Source organism: Carcharodon carcharias, chromosome 2 (genome assembly GCF_017639515.1).
Source record: "Carcharodon carcharias isolate sCarCar2 chromosome 2, sCarCar2.pri, whole genome shotgun sequence".
Taxonomy (NCBI): Eukaryota; Metazoa; Chordata; class Chondrichthyes; order Lamniformes; family Lamnidae; genus Carcharodon; species Carcharodon carcharias.
Window position 1 is genome coordinate 124,888,891 of NC_054468.1, and position 19,973 is coordinate 124,908,863.

Here is a 19,973-nt window from a genome sequence, read left to right on the forward strand (position 1 = left end):
ACCATGGTGTAAGGGATAACATATTAACATGGATAAAGGATTGGTTAGCTAACAAGCAGAGAGTAACGATAAATGGGTCTTTTTTGGGTTGGCAGCTGTAACCAATGGAGTGCCGTTGGGATCAGTGCTGGGGTCTCAACTATTTACATTCTACATCAATGACTTGGATGAAGGGACCAAATGTATGGCAGATTTGTTGAAAGCTAAATTTTCCAATGACACAAAGATACGTGGGAAAGTAAGTTGTCGAGGATATAGCGAGTCTGCGAAGGGATGTGGACAGGTTAAATGAGTGGGCAAAAATTTGACAGATGGAGCATAATGTGGGAAAATGTGAACTTGTCCACTTTCGCAGGAAGAATAGAAAAGCAGTACACTATTTAAATGGAGAGAGATTGTAGAACTCTGAGGTACAGAAAGATCTGGGTGCCCTGGTACATGAATCCCAAAAAGTTAGTATGCAGGTACAGCAGGTGATTAGGAAGGCAAATGGAATGTTGGTGTTTATTGTAAGGACAATGGAATATAAAAGTAGGGGAGTTTTACTGCAGCTGTACAGGGCATTAGTGAGACCACATCTGGAAAACTGTGTACAGTTTTTGTTCCTTTATATTACAAAAGATATAGTTGTGTTAGAAGCAGTTCAGAGAAGGTTCACTCGACTTGTTCCTGGGATGAAGGCTTATTTTAGGAAGGAAGATTGAACAAGTTGGGCCTATACCCATTGGAATTTAGAAAAATGAGAGCTGATCTTGAAATATATAAGATCCCGAGATGACTTGATAGAGTAGAAACCAGGAGGATGTTTCCACTTGTGGGAGAGGCTAGAACTAGGGGACACAATTTAAGAATAATTTTATGATTGAAATGAGATTTTTTTTTCTCTGTGGGTCATTAGTATGTGGAATTTTTTTCCCCAGAGAGCAGTGGAGGTTGGGTCATTTAATTTATTCAAGGCAAAGTTAGATTTTTTGATGGTCATGGGAGTCCAGGGTCAGACAAAGTGGAATTGAGACTACAACCAGATCATCTACGATCTTATTTAACAGTGGAGCAGGCTCGAAGGGCCGAATTGCTTGCTCCTAAGTCCTCTGTTCCTATTGTAACTGATCTGGGACTCTAGAGGTGGAAAGGAGACGGGAGCGAAAAGATAAGCAACTTTTCATACATAATGAAAGAGAATTGAAACCTAGCAAGTTTTTAATTTAGTGCGAATACAGAGACCTCGCTGCAGCCTTGAACTCCCTTCTGAGTACGTAGATTGCAGCGTATAAACCAACCTGGCTTTTAAAATAACCCCTTCTATGGTGCTAAAATGCATGTTTAGGCTTATACTCGGTGTATAAGTCAACAACCCGCCCCCCCTCCTCCCGCATTATTTGAATGAATAAAGGCATGTTTCGGGCAACCTTTGCACTAGGAGTCAGCCTCATTTTCTCAGCTCAGAAATACATTTTTAGGGTATTCGCCTAATAAGTCAGCACAGGGATCAAGCAGGTGAGGCAGGCTATGTTGTCAAGATGATATGTGGGAGTTGAAGGCATGACTACATAGAGCAGAGACCGTGCACGGCGACTGATGAACAGAAATGTGAAAAGAATACAAAGATGGTTGCAAGCTATAAGTTGTCACGTTTGCTAACTTGTCAAATAAGCAATCGAATTGTAGATTGCAAAGATTTGAAAACCATTCTAGTGAAAACCACAGCACGTGAGAAGTCATGATTCACAATGGTATTAATGTGCATGGCCGATGGAACAAAATTATGGTAATTTTCAAATGTAAAACCATGCTGAAAATCAAGTTCCCTGCAGGTGATTTTGTGCATGTCTATGACGATAGTTGGGTGAATGAGGATGGAGTGAAGTTGTCGATAATGTGTGGAATAGGAGTCCTGATGGCTTATGCAAAGTACGCAGTTTATTAGTGTAGGACGTGTTCAGAACTCATAACCGATGAGATCAGGAGACAGATGCGAAGAACTAACACCCACATTGCAGATATATCAGGGGATTCTAACATCCATAGTTCAACCTTTGGATGTGTGCCCCAACAGGCCTTTCAAGGATTGTGTTCCTACTAAATGGAGTAGACGTGTGATTGATGGAGAAAAAAGTGGAAATATGCGTGCTGTCATGGTTGATGTTTTGTGGTTTTGTCATCAAATCATGAGATGTTGTTAAAACACTGTCATCAGATCATTCAAAAATTGAATGATCCAATTCAATGGATGGAGGGGAAGATGATTTGATGTGGAGGGATGATTATGAAATCAAAAACACCGCATCTGATCCAGAGTGGATTCTTACGATGATGTCTTAGCCAGAGTGACTCACAATAAATTCATTGAATCGGATTTGCGTCAGATGCTGAAGACAAGTAATTTTATGGTTTTTGAAATGTTACAATTGTGGTTCAAACTATTCATGCAGAATTATTTTGTTAAATAAAATGCGAAGTGTTGATTTAATTTCAATTACCGGTTGTTTCTTTTCACATTGCAATACAGTTCCACCTACACCAACACTGTCAGATCACATTTATGTTTTTGGTTTTTTATTCGTTCATGGGATGTGGGTGTCGCTGGCTAGGCCAGCATTTATTGCCCATCCCTAATTGCGCTTGAGAAGGTGGTGGTGAGCTACCTTCTTGAACTGCTGCAGTCCATGTGGTGTAGGAACACCCAAAAGTGCTGTTAGGGAGGAGTTCCAGGATTTTGACCCAGTGACAGTGAAAGAACAGCTGATATATTTCCAAGTCAGGATGGTGAGTGACTTGGAGGAGAACTTCCAGGTGGTGGTGTTCCCACGTGTCTGCTGCCCTTGTCCTTCTAGTTGGTAGCAGTCATGTGTTTTGAAGGTGCTGTCTAAGGAGATTTGGTGAGTTCCTGCAGGACATCTTGTAGATGCCACTATGGGTCAGTCGTGGAGGGAATGAATGTTGGTGGATGGGGTGCCAATCAAGTGGGCTGCTTTTTCATGGATGGTGTCAAGCTTCTTGAGTGTTGGAGCTGCACTCATCCAGGCAAGTGGAGAGTATGCCATCACACTTCTGACTTGTGCCTTGTAGATGGTGGACAGGCTTTGGGAGTCAGGGGGTGAGATACTTGCCACAGGATTCCTAGCCTCTGATCTGCTCTTGTAGCCACAGTATTTATATGGCTAGCCCAGTTCAGTTTCTGGTCAACGGTAACCCCCAGAATGTTGATAGTGGGGATTCAGCAATGATAATATTATTGGATGGTAAGGTGAGATGGTTAGATTCTCTCTTGTTGGAGATGGTCATAGCCTGGCATTTATATGGCTTGAACGTTACTTGTCACCCCAAGCCTGGATATTGTTCAGGTTTTGCTGCATTTGGACATAGATTGCTTCAATATCTGAGGAGTCGCGAATGATGCTGAACATTGTGCAATCATCAGCGAACATCTCCACTTCTGACTTTATGATGAAAGGGAGGTTATTAATGAAGCAACTGAAGATGGTTGGGCCTAGGACTACACCTTGAACTCCTGCAGTGATGTCCTGGAACTGAGGTGACTGACCTCCAGCAACTTCAACCATCTTCCTTTGTGCTAGATATGACTTCAACTAGTGGAGAGCTTCCCCCCCCGATTCCAATTTTGCTAGGTCTCCTTGACACCGCACTAGGTCAAATGCGGCCTTGATGTCAAGGGCAGTCACTCTCACCCCACCTCAGGAGTTCAGCTCTCTTGGCCATGTTTGAACCAAGGCTTTAATGAGGTCAAGATCTCCCTGGCCCTGGCAGAACCCAAACTGAGCATCAGTGAGCAGGTTATTGTTAGGCAAGTGCCGCTTGATGGCATTGTTGATGACCCCTTCTATCACTTTATTGATGATCGGGAGTAGACCGATGTGGTGGTAATTGTCCAGGTTGGACTTGTCCTGCTTTTTGTGTATAGGACATACCTGGGCAATTTTCCACATTGCTAGTTAGATGTCAGTGTTGTAGCTGTACTGGAACAGCTTGGCTAGGGGTGTGGCAAGTTCTGGAGCACTTCCTTCTCTAATCAGCAGTGGTTGTGCAACGGTTTCATGGTCATCATCAGACTTTTAATTCCAGATTTTTATTGAATTCAAATTTCACCACCTGCCATGTTGGGATTTGAACCCAGGTCCCCAGAGCATTACGCTGGGTCTGTGGAATACTAGTCAGTGACAATACCATTATGCCACCGCCTCCCCTTAAGTATCCAGCACCTTCAGCTGTTCCTTGATATCAAATGGAGTGAATCAAATTGGCTGAAGACTGGCATCTGTGATGCTGGGGGACCTGAGGAGGAGGCTGAGATGGATCATTGATTTGGCACTTATGGCTGGAGATAGTTGCAAATGCTTCAGCATTGTCTTTTGCACTGATGTGCTGGGCTCCTCCATCATTGAGGATGGGGATATTTGTGGAACCTCCTTCTCCAGTTAGTTTTTTAATTGTCCACTATCATTCTCCACTTGATGTGGCAAGACTGCAGAGCTTAGATGTGAACTGTTGGTTGTGGGATTGCTTAGCCCTGTCTGTCGTATGCTGCTTCTGCTTTGGCTTTCAAGTAGTCCTGTGTTGCAGCTTCACCAGGTTAACAACTCATTTTTAGGTATGCCTGGTGCTGCTCCTGGCATGCCCTCCTGCACTCCTCATTGAACCAGGGTTGATTCCCTGGCTTGATGGTAATGGTAGAGTCGGGTGTATGGCAGGCCATAAGATTGCAGATGGTGGTTGTGGGATAGGGGGATGTTAGGTGGTAATCAGTTGGATATTTCCTTGTGATGTTTTACCTGATGTCATGAGATTTCATTACGTCTGAAGTCAATGTTGAGTATTTCCAGGGCAACTCCCTCTGACTGTATACCACTGTGTTGCCACCTCTGGTTGGGCTGTCTTGTCGATAGTACAGGATGTACGCAGGAATGGTGATGGTGGTGTCTGGAACATTGTCGGAAAGTCATACTCACAGAATCATGCCTGTGTCAGGCTATTGCTCGACCAGTCTGTGAGTCAGCTCTCCAAATTTTGGCACAGGCCCCCGTAGTATAAGGGTCTGACACAAAGGGTTAATGGAGACTGAATACAGTACCCACATATGACCCAGACACAGACCCCGGAGTTTGTAGTGTTGAGCAGAGACTGGTTAAGACCTAGGCATGGAGATACTTCCAAGCCTGTACCCTTTACTATATACGTATAGATAGTTCTACTTGTTAATAAAGACCTACAGTTAACCTACGGAAGACTATGAATACTAGTCTTTAAGAGACACTGTTCTGTAACCAACACCCTCCCAACATGGTGGCAGAAAGGGATCAAAACCCACAACTTCGTTGAAATGCTGAAATAAAGCAAAATGCTGAAAGACTAAGAAAAACTTCAACAAAGCTTTGAGACTTGAAAGAAGCTCCCAAAAGAAGTAGAGGATGCAGAGGAAAAAATCACCACACCACAGAGAAAAGGCGTGAAAGCTGAAGGCAGTGATTTAAAATTCCTTACTACAGCAAAAGGTTCCATTGAATGTCATTTGGAAGTCCAGATTCAGAGTGCAGAGTCAACAGAACCTGCAAGGGTGAACTAAAGGTTTTAAAATTCCAGGCTGCAGTAAGTATTTCAACTAACTGAGTGTCAAATGTGCTGTTTGAAAGAAACCCGTTGCTGAAAACCCAATCTCTGAGTCAGAACTTCAGCACGTGGCCTCTGAGCTCATCAACAGGAAAAAAAGAGAGAGAAATTAATTAAACATCTCAGGAGCTGTCCAGCTCAGAAAAAAGAACACGCAAAAGCTAGAATTCGACTGCTTCATTGCCAGGTAAAGTAAACCACTGAACGAAAGAAGTCAGGCAGCCGATCCATGCAGGCATTGTTTTTTTAAAATAAAATCCTCGAGGCACACCGTCGCTATTTTGCAGAGCCTGCCAAAACTGGCAAGTGCGATAAATCAGCAGCACCTTCCAAACCCGCTACCGTCTAGAAGGACAAGGGCAGCAGGTAGATGGGAACACCACCACCTGGAAGCTCCCCTTCAAGTCGCTCACTATCCTGACTTGAAAATATTTTGTCGTTCCTTCACTGTCACTGGGTCAAAATCCTGGAACTCCCCTTTTAACAGCACTGTGGGTGTACCTGCACCGCATGACCTAGCGATGCCATCTTGAAATCCAGGAAAAGCTCTACAGAGAATGAGCTTTTATTTTCCACAATAACCTTTGATGTGGCACCTTATCAAATGACTTCTGGAAATCCAAGTACAGGATATCTACAGGCTCCCCTTTATCCACAGCACATGTTTCCCCTTCAAAGAGCTGCAATAAATCGGTTAAACCTGATTCCCCTTTCATGAAACCATACTGACTTTTCCTGATTACCTTGAGCTTTTCAAAGTACCCAGCCATAACCCCCTTAATGGTTGATTCTAACACCTTCCCCATGACAGACTTCAAGCTAACTGGCCTATATTGCCCTGTTTTCAGCTGCCCTCCCTTCTTGAATAGAGGGCTTATATTTGCTACTTTTCAGTCTGATGGAACCTTTCCAGAATCTAGGGAATTTTGGAAAGTTAATATCAACTTATCTCTACTACCTCATTAGCCACCACTTAAGACCCTAGGATGAAATCCATCAGGACACGAAGATTTGTCAGCCTGCAGCTCCATCAATTTGCTCAGTACCGCTTCCCTAGTGATTGTAATTTCACTAGGTTCCTCTCTCCCTTCCATCTCCTGATTTACAGGTATTGCTAGCTTGTTTTTTATATCTACCTAAGCTTGATCCCTCACCCCTCCTTGTTTAGTTTAAAAACCTCTCTACTTCCCTAGTTATGCGGCTCACTAGAACACTGCATGGTTCATTTGTATACCATCCCAATGTTACAGCCCCCACGTTCTCCAGTACTGATGCCAGTGCAGAAGCCACTTCTCCCACACCAGTCTTTGAGCCACACATTAATTTCCCAATCCTATTTGCCCTATGCCAATTTGCCGCTCAGGTGGTAATCCAGATATTATCACTTTTGAGGTTCTGCTTAATTTGGTGCCTAGCTCTTCATACTGATTATGCAGAACCTGTTTCGTTGTCCTGCTTATGTCATTGGTACCTACACGGACCACGACAACTGGATCCTCCCCGTCCAACTGCAAACTCCTCTCCAGCCCTGAGCTCGTATAGCAATTCAAAGAAAAGCGTTTTGTACGAATATTTTCATAGAAACAGGGGATTTAACAATAGCAGAGCCCAGATTCAGTATTAGTAAAAACAATTAAATGGCATGGGTATGAATTGTTTCTCAGTGCGTTGTGACATGTTTAAGATACAGTTAGAGGGTGCTTAAACATTTTTTAAAATTAATTCATGGGATGTGGGCTTTTCCGGCTGGGCCAGCATTTATTGCTCATCCCTCGTTGCCCTTGAGAAGGTGTTGGCGAGCTGCCGCCTTGAACTGCTGCAGGTCATGCGGTGCAGGTACACCCACAGTGCTGTTAGAAGGGGAGTTCCAGGATTTTGACCCAGTGACAGTGAAGGAACGACAGAATATTTTCAAGTCAGGATGGTGAGCGACTTGAAGGAGAGCTTCCAGGTGGTGGTATTCCCATCTATCTGCTGCCCTTGTCCTTCTAGACGGTAGTGGGTTTGGAAGGTGCTGCTTAAGGAGCCTTGGTGAATTCCTGTAGATGGTACACATTGTTGCTACTGTGCGTCAGTGGTGGAGGGAGTGAATGTTTTTGGATGTGATGCCTATCAAGCGGGCTGCTTTGTCCTAGATGATGTCAAGCTTCTTGAGTGTTGTGGGAGCTGCACTCATCCAGGCAAGTGGGGAGTATTCCATCAAACGTCTGACTTGTGCATTGTAGACGGTGGACAGGCTTTGGGGAGTCAGGAGGTGAGTTACTCGTTGCAGGATTCCTAGCCTCTGACCTGCTCTTAGAACCATAGAAGAGTTACAGCACAGAAGGAGGCCATTTGGCCCATCTTGTCCATGCCAGCCCGAGGACACCCAGGTGCCCTTTCTAATCCCACCTTCCTGCACCCGGCCCATAGCCCTGCAGCTTACAGCACTTAAGGTGCAGATCCAGGTACTTTTTAAAAGAGTTTAAAGTTTCTGCCTCTACCACCAACTTGGGCAGCGAATTCCAGACACCCACTACCCTCTGTGTAGAAAAGTTCTTCCTCATGTCTCCCCTACACCTTCTGCCACTTAATCTTGAATCTATTTCCCCTGGTTCTAGAATTCTCCATCAAGGGAAACAATTTTATCCTGTCCACTCTATGTATTCCCCTCATAATTTTGGACACCTCAATCAAGTCATCTCTCAGCCTTCTTTGTTCTAAGGTAAATAACCCCAACCTATCCAATCTCTCTTTGTAGCTAATCTTTTCTAACCCTGGCAACATTCTTGTAAACCTCCTCTGCACTCTCTCCAGAGCTATTACATCCTTCCTGTAATGTGGTGACTAGAACTGCACACAATACTCCAGTTGTGCCCTCACCAGTGTTTTATACAATTCCAACATTATATCCTTACTTTTATATTCTATACCTCTGCCAATGAAGGACAGCATTCCATATGCCTTCTTTACAACCTTGTCTACTTGAACTGCTGCCTTCAGGGACCTGTTTACTTGTACGCCAAGATCTCTCACTTCATCTACCCCTCTTAGTATATTCCCATTTATTTTGTAATCCCTGTAACTATTTGAGCCCCCTAAATGTATGACTTCACACTTCTCTGTGTTAAAATCCATCTGCCACTTTACTGCCCACTCCACCGACCCATATTGTTTTAGAGATTATGGCTATCCTCTACACTATCCACCACCCGGCCAATCTTTGTGTCATCTGCAAATTTCCCATTCATGCCCATGTTCATGTCCAAATTGTTGATATATAACACAAACAACAAGGGTCCCAACACTGAGCCCTGTGGAACACCACTTGAGACAACTTTCCTTTTGCAAGGGCATCCATTGACCATTACCCTTTGTTTCCTGTTACAAAGCCAACCTTTTATCCAGTTTGCCACATTACCCTGAATCCCATGGGCTTTTACTTTCCTGACCAATTTGCCATGTGGGACCTTGTCAAATGCCTTGCTAAAATCCATGTACACAACATCCACTACACTACCTTCATCAACCCTTCTTGTCACTTCCTCAAAGAAATCAATCAAATTTGTGAGGCAAGACCTTCCTTTAACAAATCCATGCTGACCATCCCTGACTAGACTATGCCTTCCCACATGACAGTTAATCCTATTTCTCAGGATTGATTCTACTAATTTGCGCACCACTGATGTAAGACTAACTGGCCTATAGTTGTTTGGCATTTCCTTTGATCCTTTTTAAACAATGGAACTATGTTTGCATCTCTCCAGTCCTCTGGTACCTCCCCTGTAGCCACAGTATTTATATGGCTAGTCCAGTTCACTTTCTGGTCAGTGATAACCCCCAGGATGTTGATAGTGGGGGATTCAGTGATGGTAATGCCATTGAACTTCATGGGATGATGGTTAGCTTCTCTTTTGTTGGAGATGATCATTGTCTGACACTTGTGTGGTGCACATGTTACTTGCCACTTGTCAGCCCAAGCCTGGATATTGTCCAGATCTTGCTGCATTTAGACATGAACTGCTCCAGTATCTGAGGATTTGCGAATGGGGCTGAACATTGTGCAATCATCAGTGAACACCTCCACTTCTGACCTTATGATGGAAGGAAGATCATTGATGAAGCAGCTGAAGATGGTTGGGCCTAGGACACTACCCTGAGGAACTCCTGCAGTGATGTCCTGGAACTCAGATGACTGACCTCCAACCACCACAACCATCTTCCTTTGTGCTAGGTATGACACCAACCAGTGGAGAGTTTGCCCCCTGATTCCCATTGACTCCAGTTTGGCTAAGGCTCCTTGATGCCACACTTGGTCAAATGCAGCCTTGTTGTCAAGGGCAGCCACTCTCACCTCACCTTGGGAGTTCAGCTCTTTTGTCCATGTTTGAACCAAGGCTGTAATGAGGTCAGGAGCTATGTGGCCCTGGCAGAACCCAAACTGGGCATCAGTGAGCAAGTTATTGTTAAACAAGTGCTGCTTGATGGCACTGTTGATGACCCCTTCCATTACTTTACTGATGATGGAGAATAGACTGATGGGGCAGTAATTGGTTGGGGTCGACAGGGCTGAGTTTGCCTTCGTCAGTTCCGGTGCCTAGGTTCGATGCTGGGTGGTCCGTCTGGTTTCATTCCTTTTTGAGACTTTGTAGCCGTTTGATACAGCTGAGTGTCTTGCTAGACCATTTCATAGGGTATTTGAGTCAACCACATTGCTGTGGATCTGGAGTCACATGTAGGCCAGACCAGGATAGCAGATTCCCTTCCCTAAAGGGACATTAGTGAACCAGATGGGTTTTTACAACAATTGACAATGGTTTCATGGTCATCATCAGACTTTTAATTCCAGATTTTTATTGAATTCAAATTCCACCATCTGCCATGGTGGGATTCGAACCCCGGTCCCCAGAGCATTACCCTAGGGTAATTCTCTGGATTCGCAGTCCAGCAACGACAACACTATGCTATCGCCTCCGTATTTGCTATTATTCCTTGCTGTATATAAATTTATATCTACCAGTAATCTTAATTCATAATGTGAGCTACTTGGCGATGACAATTTCAGTAAATTTAGAGCCTCCTTAAAATCATTTGCCTTTAGACTGGCCTGAACCTTTATTTTTCTAGGGGTTAAAGTTCAATCACTTCAATTAGGTGCCAGAGCTGCTTTGCATGACACTGAATTCTCTAATTTTTGTCTGCATCTTAATTCCATAGCTTGAAATATATCCTTAGCTGCAATCTGCAGCTAAATGTCGTTATGAACCCTGTGTGCCAGTAAATGCATGAATATAGATGAATGTATCTATAAGAAAAACTGAATAAAAAGCTAGCAGAGTTAGCTAATCATAAATAACAAGAATATCTTTTCAACTGTGTCCTGCTGAAGAATATCATTGCTTAAGTAAACAAGATCTTTGATTACCTGAAAATTCATCTCTGCTTTCCAACAGAAAGGGTTTGAGAATAAAAATCAACAGCAAGGATATTTTGCAATGTGCTTTTTGTGTGTGTTTTCTCATTACTAAATCAGAGTCTGGCTCTTTGCTCTTTTCTCCAGGACTGAAGTCCTGCCAAAAATGAGGCCTCAGGAAGTGGGAGTGTATCTGGTTCCAGAGAGCAGGGAGGCTGCAGGATGCTGATTAAAATAATAAACATCATCTGGAAATAGAAGATTACCACAGACTATTGGAGCAGCGTTAAACAAAAGCTGAAGGTCCTGTGCTAGAGTAGACAGCGTAATAATCTGTATTGAGAGAGGGCAAGCACAGCGGGACTAATGGGCACAGTTCTCTGAACCCACAGCTTCCCCTTTGCTAGCGAAAAAAATCCGAGGGCCTTGGGAAAAATCAAACTGTTGATATATCAACACGTGTCTATTTGTGGATTAGTGGCTCTGGTCCAGTATCTTGTTATTGTCCTCTTAACCCTGTGGACTGAAGTCCCATTCAATGTAATCGCTTGGATATATGTTTACAATAGACTCCGTTTGAGGATTGCCTTTGTTACCTTTGCACAGAAAGTCCTTTACAGAATTTCCCATGTGACCATTGGTCAATTATCTTTGACTCTCAAGCTGTCAACAGTTGCAGCCAACTGTTTGATTGAGACGGGACCCATGAGCAAATGTTTTAAAGGAACAACATCTGGACCATCGTAAGAAACGGGAACCAGTGAAGCCTTAGAATAAACTTTAGAGTGAAAACTGCCTGAGAGGATGAAAGCACTATGGAAGTTGGCTAAAAACTGCAGAAGATTACTCACCATCCTGGATCTAGGTATCTTTGGGCGAGTTCTTTTGAATTGATGGATGTGTGAAGCTGCTAAAATGTAAACCACAATCAGATGGATTTAGTGTGTATGAGAAAATTTAGGACAGGCTAAAGCAGGAGGTGAACCTTCTGCTTGCAGATGTAGAACTGCAGCACAAACAGCAGTAATGAGACAACCTTTTTCAGAAAGATGTAGGATGTGTCAAGGTGAGACATAACGATGATTGGCCTGAACTTCAGCTTGCAGGAGTTGCTAAGAAAAATTGAACAGGTATAGTAAGAAAAAATGATTTTATCTTATGGCCTGACATTTAGTTAATTTTTAAATCATTTACCAGGTTTAATTTCTGTTAGTGCACCACTATTAGTAATTCCACCACACGAGTTCCCTTTGTGGACTATTTTAATTCATTGTTGATCACTTTATTTTCAAATGGGTTAGCAACTGTGTTAACGTCACACACAATCGAACTTTATGAACTTTATCACAGGGGATAAAAATCAAAGTATATTTATGTTAAGTTTAGTGACAACTACAATGTGCGTTCTAATGTTGAAAAACTTAAGAATGTATTTAGGGAAGAGATTGTGGGACTGGTTTATTTATGTTTTAATTCATTACCAGGGATGTCTGCAAAAATTAGAGAAAGCACACCCCTGAAATGGAGTGCTCGAAGCTTCATTCTTTACTTACGTTAGGAAGCTCTTAGCTTTTAATGGTTCTGCAGTGAATACACAAAAATGAATTTAAGTGGTTTAAATAGGCTATGTGCAATAAACCCCACAAACTTCGACAACTTCTAATCAAGGGGAAAGGCAGAGGAGGGGAGTTATTCACTAACCATAGACGCATTGATTGAATACTTGTGTGGAATTTAATATTGCACTGCATTTGTCATTGTGTTTTTAAAAAAAAAACAGTAGGATTTGCCACTGAGATGGTGGAGCACTGCAAGAGTAGCACAGAGGAAACCTGTTCTGGTTATAATTGCCAGCTGCTAACAGCAGGGGCCACACTTTATAGGAGTTTTGTCAATATTCTGGGACTTAAGCAGTGAATGGCAAAATGCTAATAAATTATTTAGTGTTTGGATTTTACCCCTGGGAGCTTGTAATTACTTTTACTGACCTGCCACTGTCAGTTTGCTAAAAGAAATCCAGAGAGTATAGGTTGACAAGAGTTCCTCAGTGTAATGCAATTGGACTGGAGAGTGGGTGTTGCCAACGTGAGCATCCGTTTCCTGTCAGGTACCTGGAGCGATTGAACTGACTTTTCATTTCCTGAACTTGGTCATCTCCACAGCAGCAATTAAGGAAATACCAGAATAAAGTCTTATCTTTTTAAAAAGGGGATTTTGTTAAAGAGGATTTATTTAATGGCTTTTACAGTGGTTTCAGGGTAAGAGAGATGGGTGCTGAATTGAGCTTCTAGTAGAATCAGTATCCTAAAGTAGATTGATAGTGAATTTCATATTGTGTTGAAGTGGGATTGTATTAGGATACAAGAAGTAATTATGTTGCTTTTATACATGGTTAATAAATGGATGCATGAACATGGGACAGCAGTAAGCCGTTACACATCATGAATATCAGCTGATAAAGCCAGAGAGCTCTTGTGCACGGCTTGTTTCCTTAAAGTACAAGGTGCAGGCTGAGCTGGAGAAAGGTTTTGATTGCTTGAGGCAGAGTTCAACAATTGTATAAAGCAACTGGTTACATTAAATTTCATACAGTGATCACAGTGTGTCCTAATCATGCTAAACATGGTGCAGAGCAAAGCAGTAGATTACATGCATCTCTGAATATCCAGGCAGAGTCCAGTCCATGCTACATAATAGCAAACAGGCTGAGAGCTAGTTGTATAAAGATTGATAACTCAAACTGACACAGCAGCTTCTTAACACAGCAATGTTTTTTGATAGGAGCAGACCATTGCTTTAGCTAGAGTTATCCTTCCCTTCCAATTCCCCCATTGGCTTCCTTTTTTGATTCTGGAACTAATAGCCCCGTGCACCCACTTTTGTACGTATGCTTCCTGTAGGCAGGTCTTTGTTCATCACCTGCTGATGCTCGATCCTGAATCGTTTCCTTGGCAGTTTATTTTCAGTGGTGATTTGCCATTGCCATCCACTTTCAGGGGCAGCATGGGGAGACAGGTCCCAAGTTTAACTCAGCCGGAATGGGAATCGAACCTGCGCTGTTGGGAATTTGTCCAGACTAATTTTAGTTCCTGCCATGATTTCCCATACCAATATTCTCACTGGCTAAAACTGTATTAATATGTTTAAGTTTCTTAAAATATGTTTTCTAATTCCAAATCTTTTATATTTGTGATAATGTTGAATACCTCCATCAGGGCACCTCATTCTTCCTTTTAACAAGAGGTGGAGTCCCACAATAGAAAATCACTCCAACTAATCAACCCTGTAATTGCAAGAATCAACCTTGATTTCCTCCTTTGGGCTCCCTTCATTAATTCTACATCTTTCATGTAAAACAGGGACAGAAGCTGAATTGCATTAATCCAGATATGTAGATACAGCGGTGTTCCCCAAGGGTTGGTGTTAGCACCACTGTTCTTTTAAATATCTATACATTCTCCATAGTATATAAATAATAAATATTAATGGCCTGGACTTGGGATATAGGGTATAATTTCAAATTAGAAATTTGCAGCTGACATGAAACTCAAATGTAGTAGACATGGAGGTGAATAATAGATTTCAGAAGGCCATAGACTAGTGAAATGGGCTGGGAAGTGGCTGATGAAATTTAACACAAGTGTGAAGTGATGCCTTTGGAAGTAAAATTGATGAGAAGCAATATCGACTAAATGTAACAATTTAAGTGGGTGTGCAAGAACAGTGAATCTTGGGGATTCACATAAACAAATCTTTGCAGGTGGCAAGACAAGTTGATAAAGCTGTTAAATACGTACAGGATCTTTGGCTTTATAAATAGATGCATGGAGTACAAAGTAAAGGCATCACGCCAAATTTTATTATAAATTACTGGTTAGACCTCAGCTGGAGGGGACATCAAGGTGTTGGAGTGGGTGCAGAGGAGACTTTTGTTTTATACTCAACGGATTAAGATCTACAATGCAGCACCTGAAGATGTAGTGGAAGCAGAACCAATAGTGACTTCCACAAAGGAATTTGTTTTTCATAAAAGTGAGAAACATGCAGCGCTATGAGGAAAGGGCAGTAGAGTGGGACAAATTGGATGACTTTTGCAAAGAGCCAACACAGGCAAGGTGGGATGAGTGGTGTCCTATGCTTTAAGGATCTAGGATACAGCTTCACAAACCCAGATACAACTTTAACATTGCTTTCTTAGATGTAAATATAAGATCTCTTATTTATACACTTGAGCATTTTGTTTTCTACACCACTTTCAAATATTGAACCAGTGGTTTTTAATGATATATCAATCAAAACTCCATATCTATCTTCTGGTCTGTTGCCTGAAACTAAATAAGAGCATAACATTAAAAAATAGGATTAGGAGTAGGCCATTTTAGCCCCTTGAGCCTGCTGTGCCATTCAATATCATGGCAGATCTGATAAAAACAAAAAACTGCAGATGCTGGAAATCCAAAACAAAAACAGAATTACCTGGAAAAACTCAGGTCTGGCAGCATCGGCTGAGAAGAAAAGAGTTGATGTTTTAAACTGCAACCAGTTCTGCTGAAGGGTCATGAGGACTCGAAACGTCAACTCTTTTCTTCTCCGCCAATGCTGCCATGGCAGATCTGATTGTGGCCTTACCTCCACATACCATTCGGTCTCCTCTGGAGGTCCCCAGCATCACAGTTGCCAGTCTTCAGCAAATTTGATTCACATGATATAAAGAAATGTTTGAAGGCACTGGATACTGCAAAGGCTATGGGCCCTGACAATATTCTGGCAATAGTACTGAAGATTGTGCCCCAGAACTTGCCGTGCCCCTAGCCAAGCTGTTGACGTACAGCTACAACACTGGCTTCTACCCAGCAATGTGGAAAATTGCCCAGGTATGTCCTGTACACGAAGTAGGACAAATCCAACCCAACTAATTACTGCCCCATCAGTCTATTCTCCATCATCAGTAAAGTAATGGAAGGGGTCATCAACAGTACTATCAAGTGGCAATTGCTTAGCAATCACCTGCTCACTGATGCTCAGTTTGGGTTCTGCTGGGGCCATTCAATTCCTGACCTCACTACAGCCTTGATTCAAACATGGACAAAAGAGCTGAACTCGAGAGATGAGAGAGTGACTGCCTTGACATCAAGGCAACATTTGTGGTATCAAGGAGTGTAGCATCAAGGAGCCCTAGCAAAACTGGAGTCAATGGGAATCGGGGAAAAAAAACTCTCCACTGGTTGGACTCATACCTAGCACAAAAGGAAGATGTGTGTGGTTATTACAAGTCAATCATCTCAGTTCCAGGACATCCTCTGGGTAGTGTCCAAGGCCCAACTATCTCCAGCTGTTTCATCAATGACCTTCCTTCAATCATAAGATCAGAAGTGGGGATGTTTGCTGATGATTGCACAATGTTCAGCATCATTCACAGTTCCTCAGGTACTGAATAAGTCCATGTCCAATTGCAGCAAGACCTGGACAATATCCAGGCTTGGGCTGACAAGTAACATTCATGCCACGCAAGTGTCAGACGTCAGGTAATGACCATCTCCAACAAGAGAGAATCTAACTATTGCCCTTGATATTCAATGGCATTATCATCACAAACCCCACTAACAACATTGTGGAGCTTACCATTGACCAAAATCTGAACTAGACCAGCCATTTAAATACTGTGGCTACAAGAGCAGGTCAGAGGCTAGGAATCCTGCAGTGAGTAACTCACCTCCTGACTCAAGGTCTGTCCACCATCTACAAGGCCTAAGTCAGGAGTGTGATGGGATACTCTCCACTTGCCTGGACGAGTGTAGCTCCCACAACATTCAAGAAACTTGATGACATCCAGGACAAAGCAACCCGCTTGATTGGCACCCACAAACATTCACTCCCTCCACCACTGACGCACAGTAGCAGCAGTGTGTACCATCTACAAAATGCACTGCAGGAACTCACCAAGCCTCCCTTCCAAACCCACGACCACTACCATCTAGAAGGACAAGGACAACAGATAGATGGGAACACCACCACCTGCAAGTTCCCCTCCAAGTCACTCATCATCCTGACTTGGAAAAGTATCGCTGTTCCTTCACTGTTGCTAGCTCAAAATCCTGGAACTCTCTCCCTAACAGCATTGTGGGTGTACCTACATCACATGGACTGCAGCAGTTCAAGAAGGCAGCTCACCACCACCTTCTCAAGCACAATTAAGAATGGGAAATAAATGCTGACAGCCAGCAATGCTCACATCCCGTGAATGAATCAAAAAAAGCCCTTAATAAACATCACCGCTGTGGCTTCTTTATTACAGAGGCTTTGCTGGGATTTTTTGATCGTGTGTAATGGTATTCATCATACGGCCAGCAATAATAACAGGGAAGCTAGCACTGTTTTATGTACTAATAGGGTAGCGAGTACAGGCAAGTGCAGATGCGCAGTTAAATGTCAATATCCAGAGGTTGCTGTATGAGATGCTATATTCTTCCTTAAGATATATGAAAGTGTATGTTGTCTGGTCTTCTGCTGTGTAAATGTACTTCAAAGATCTTTCCAAGGCAGTGAATCAAAATTTCCAGTAACCACATTGAGTTTCTGGACAGCTCAAACTTGAGGGTCTAATGTTCCTAAATCTGGGTACAATTTGTAATCCCGCCTTACTCCTTGAAAATATTGGCAAATCCTTGGGAGGTATACATATACATGATCCATAGTTCAAAATGAGATGGAATTAATTTGTCTGCACACTGAGCTGATAGATGATTCAGAAATGCAGGGATAAGTCAGAGCTCAGAAGGTCCATAGCTACTCGATAAAATTTGTAAGCTTTGAATATTTTGGCCAAAAGCATGCACAATGTTTTAACTAAGTCACTTTTGCAGATTGCTCTGTTCTCAGTCAATTAATTTTGCAAAAACCCACTTGCTTCTTTTAGTATCTCAATGTCCCAGCACAGTTGATCTCCTGTCCTTCATATATCGTAATATGACAAGACGTGATGTTGATTACTTCCTTAATCTAGTTCAGAAACAAACATCTCTTTCAGGTACATGTGATACCTGTCCTTCCATTTTGGACTTGGGTTGAAGTCCAGCCCAGTGTGATGTGATGGAAGTCTCTTGTCTGTTATGATAGTTGGTCTTGTGCGAAATGAGTTTGTCATGTGCACTGCAGTTTTAATTGGACATGTGCTGTTAACAAAACTGCCCCTAAATTGGCTCTGTTTTGCCAATTTTTGATAAGCCACTAAGTCAGCAAGGGAATTTCATTGCAGTGGGGAAGGGTAGAGAACTTAACTCTGCATCTGGTTATGCTGGCATGTTTTGGGAGTGATAATCCCAAAACACTGCTTCATTTGGCATTGCAGCACAAGACACCAGGTGTCTTGTCAAAAGTATAAAGTAAACATCAGTGGTGGCAAAAATATATCTTTTGTAACATTTGAAATAGGGCCCAAGATTTTCTGTAAGGCTTCTGTTGTATGTTCAACCACAAACATAGCTCTCAAACAGATTGTTCAGGTAATAAAAATATGCAGCTACAGGTCTAGAAGAGATATCCCTGGCGAATCTGGATCCTAACTATATTGCCTTTGCTTTCCTCAGGATATCCAGGCTGAGATTGATGCTCACAATGACATCTTTAAGAGTATTGATGGCAACAGACACAAGATGGTGAAGGTTTTGGGAAATTCAGAGGAGGCTGCCTTGCTCCAGCATCGACTTGATGATATGAACCAACGATGGAGTGACCTGAAGACAAAATCTGTCAATATCAGGTCAGTAGACCATGGCAAGGTGTTTTAATGATTGCTTTTCATTGAGAAGCCTAGGCAAGGGCCTAGGACCACAGTGCAGAATACCAGTGTCAAAAACTAATAACCAAGGTAAGATAAAACAGGGAGTAATGATTAGGTAAGGGCAATGTTAACTTTAAAAGTCTGAAGATTTTAGGAGTAAGCTAATATGCAGGGATGGATGGAAGTTAAGGAATTTGAATTTTGAAGTCGTAATGAGGAATGACTTAGAGTAGAATAAGTTGTAGATAACTATACATAACTTTTACAAACACTTCACTGGCAAATTGGTATGTGCAATGAGTCTTGATCCCAAAACAATGGGGAAATCAGGAGGAGGAAAAACATGTAAAGCATCATACTTAAAGCTTGAAAGCAATGAGAAAGAATATTTGACTGTAAGGATATTTGATTGATAAATACAGAAGAAAAAAGTTGACTTGGTGCAGAGAGGGTCATTTGTGTTTGTTCATGTGATGTGGGCATCAGCATTTATAGCCTAATTGCCCCTGAGATGGTGGTGAGTCATCTCCTTGAACCCACTGCAGTTCATTTGAGTAAATATACCCACAGTGCTGTTTTGGAGGGAGTTCCAGAATCTTGAGCCAGCAACAGTGAAGAAATGGCATTGTGGTTCCAAGTCTTGATGGTGAGTGACATGGAGGGGAACTTGCAACTGGTGATGTTCCAATGAGCTGCTGCCCTTGTTCTTCTCGGTGGTAGAGGTCATGGGTTTAAAAGGTGCTGTCAAAGGAGCCCTGGTGTTGCTTCAGTCCATCTTGTAGATGGTAGACACTCAGCCACAGTATGCTGGTGGTGGAGGGAGTAAAGTTTAAAGTGGTGGATGGGATGCCAGTAAAATGGATAGCTTTGTCCTGAATAGTGTCAAGCTTCCCAAGTGTTGTTGGAGCTGCACTCGTCCAGGTAACTGCAGAATATTCCATCACACTCATGACTTGTGCCTTGTAAATGGTGGACAGGCTTTGGGAAATCAGGAGGCAGGTTACTTGTCACAAAATTTCCAGCCCTTGTAACCAGTATTTAAATGGCTGATCCATTTAAATTTCTGGTCAATAAATACTCCAAAGATGATGATGGTGGGGAATTCAGCAATTGTAATGCTGTTGAATGTCAAGGGAGATGGTTAAAATCTCTCTTGTCGGAGATGGTCACTGCCTG

At 42.5% G+C, this 19,973-nt stretch overlaps 1 protein-coding gene across 8 annotated transcripts in view; it reads left to right on the forward strand.

Moving 5' to 3' along the window:
- utrn (utrophin) overlaps positions 1-19,973 on the forward strand; it is a 664,110-nt gene that overhangs the window by 383,937 nt on the left and 260,200 nt on the right. For all 8 annotated transcript variants that reach the window (XM_041182782.1, XM_041182783.1, XM_041182789.1 and 5 more), the window contains one exon: positions 18,604-18,776. In XM_041182782.1, the coding sequence (XP_041038716.1) occupies positions 18,604-18,776 (173 nt within the window). The remainder of the gene's footprint in view (positions 1-18,603; positions 18,777-19,973) is intronic.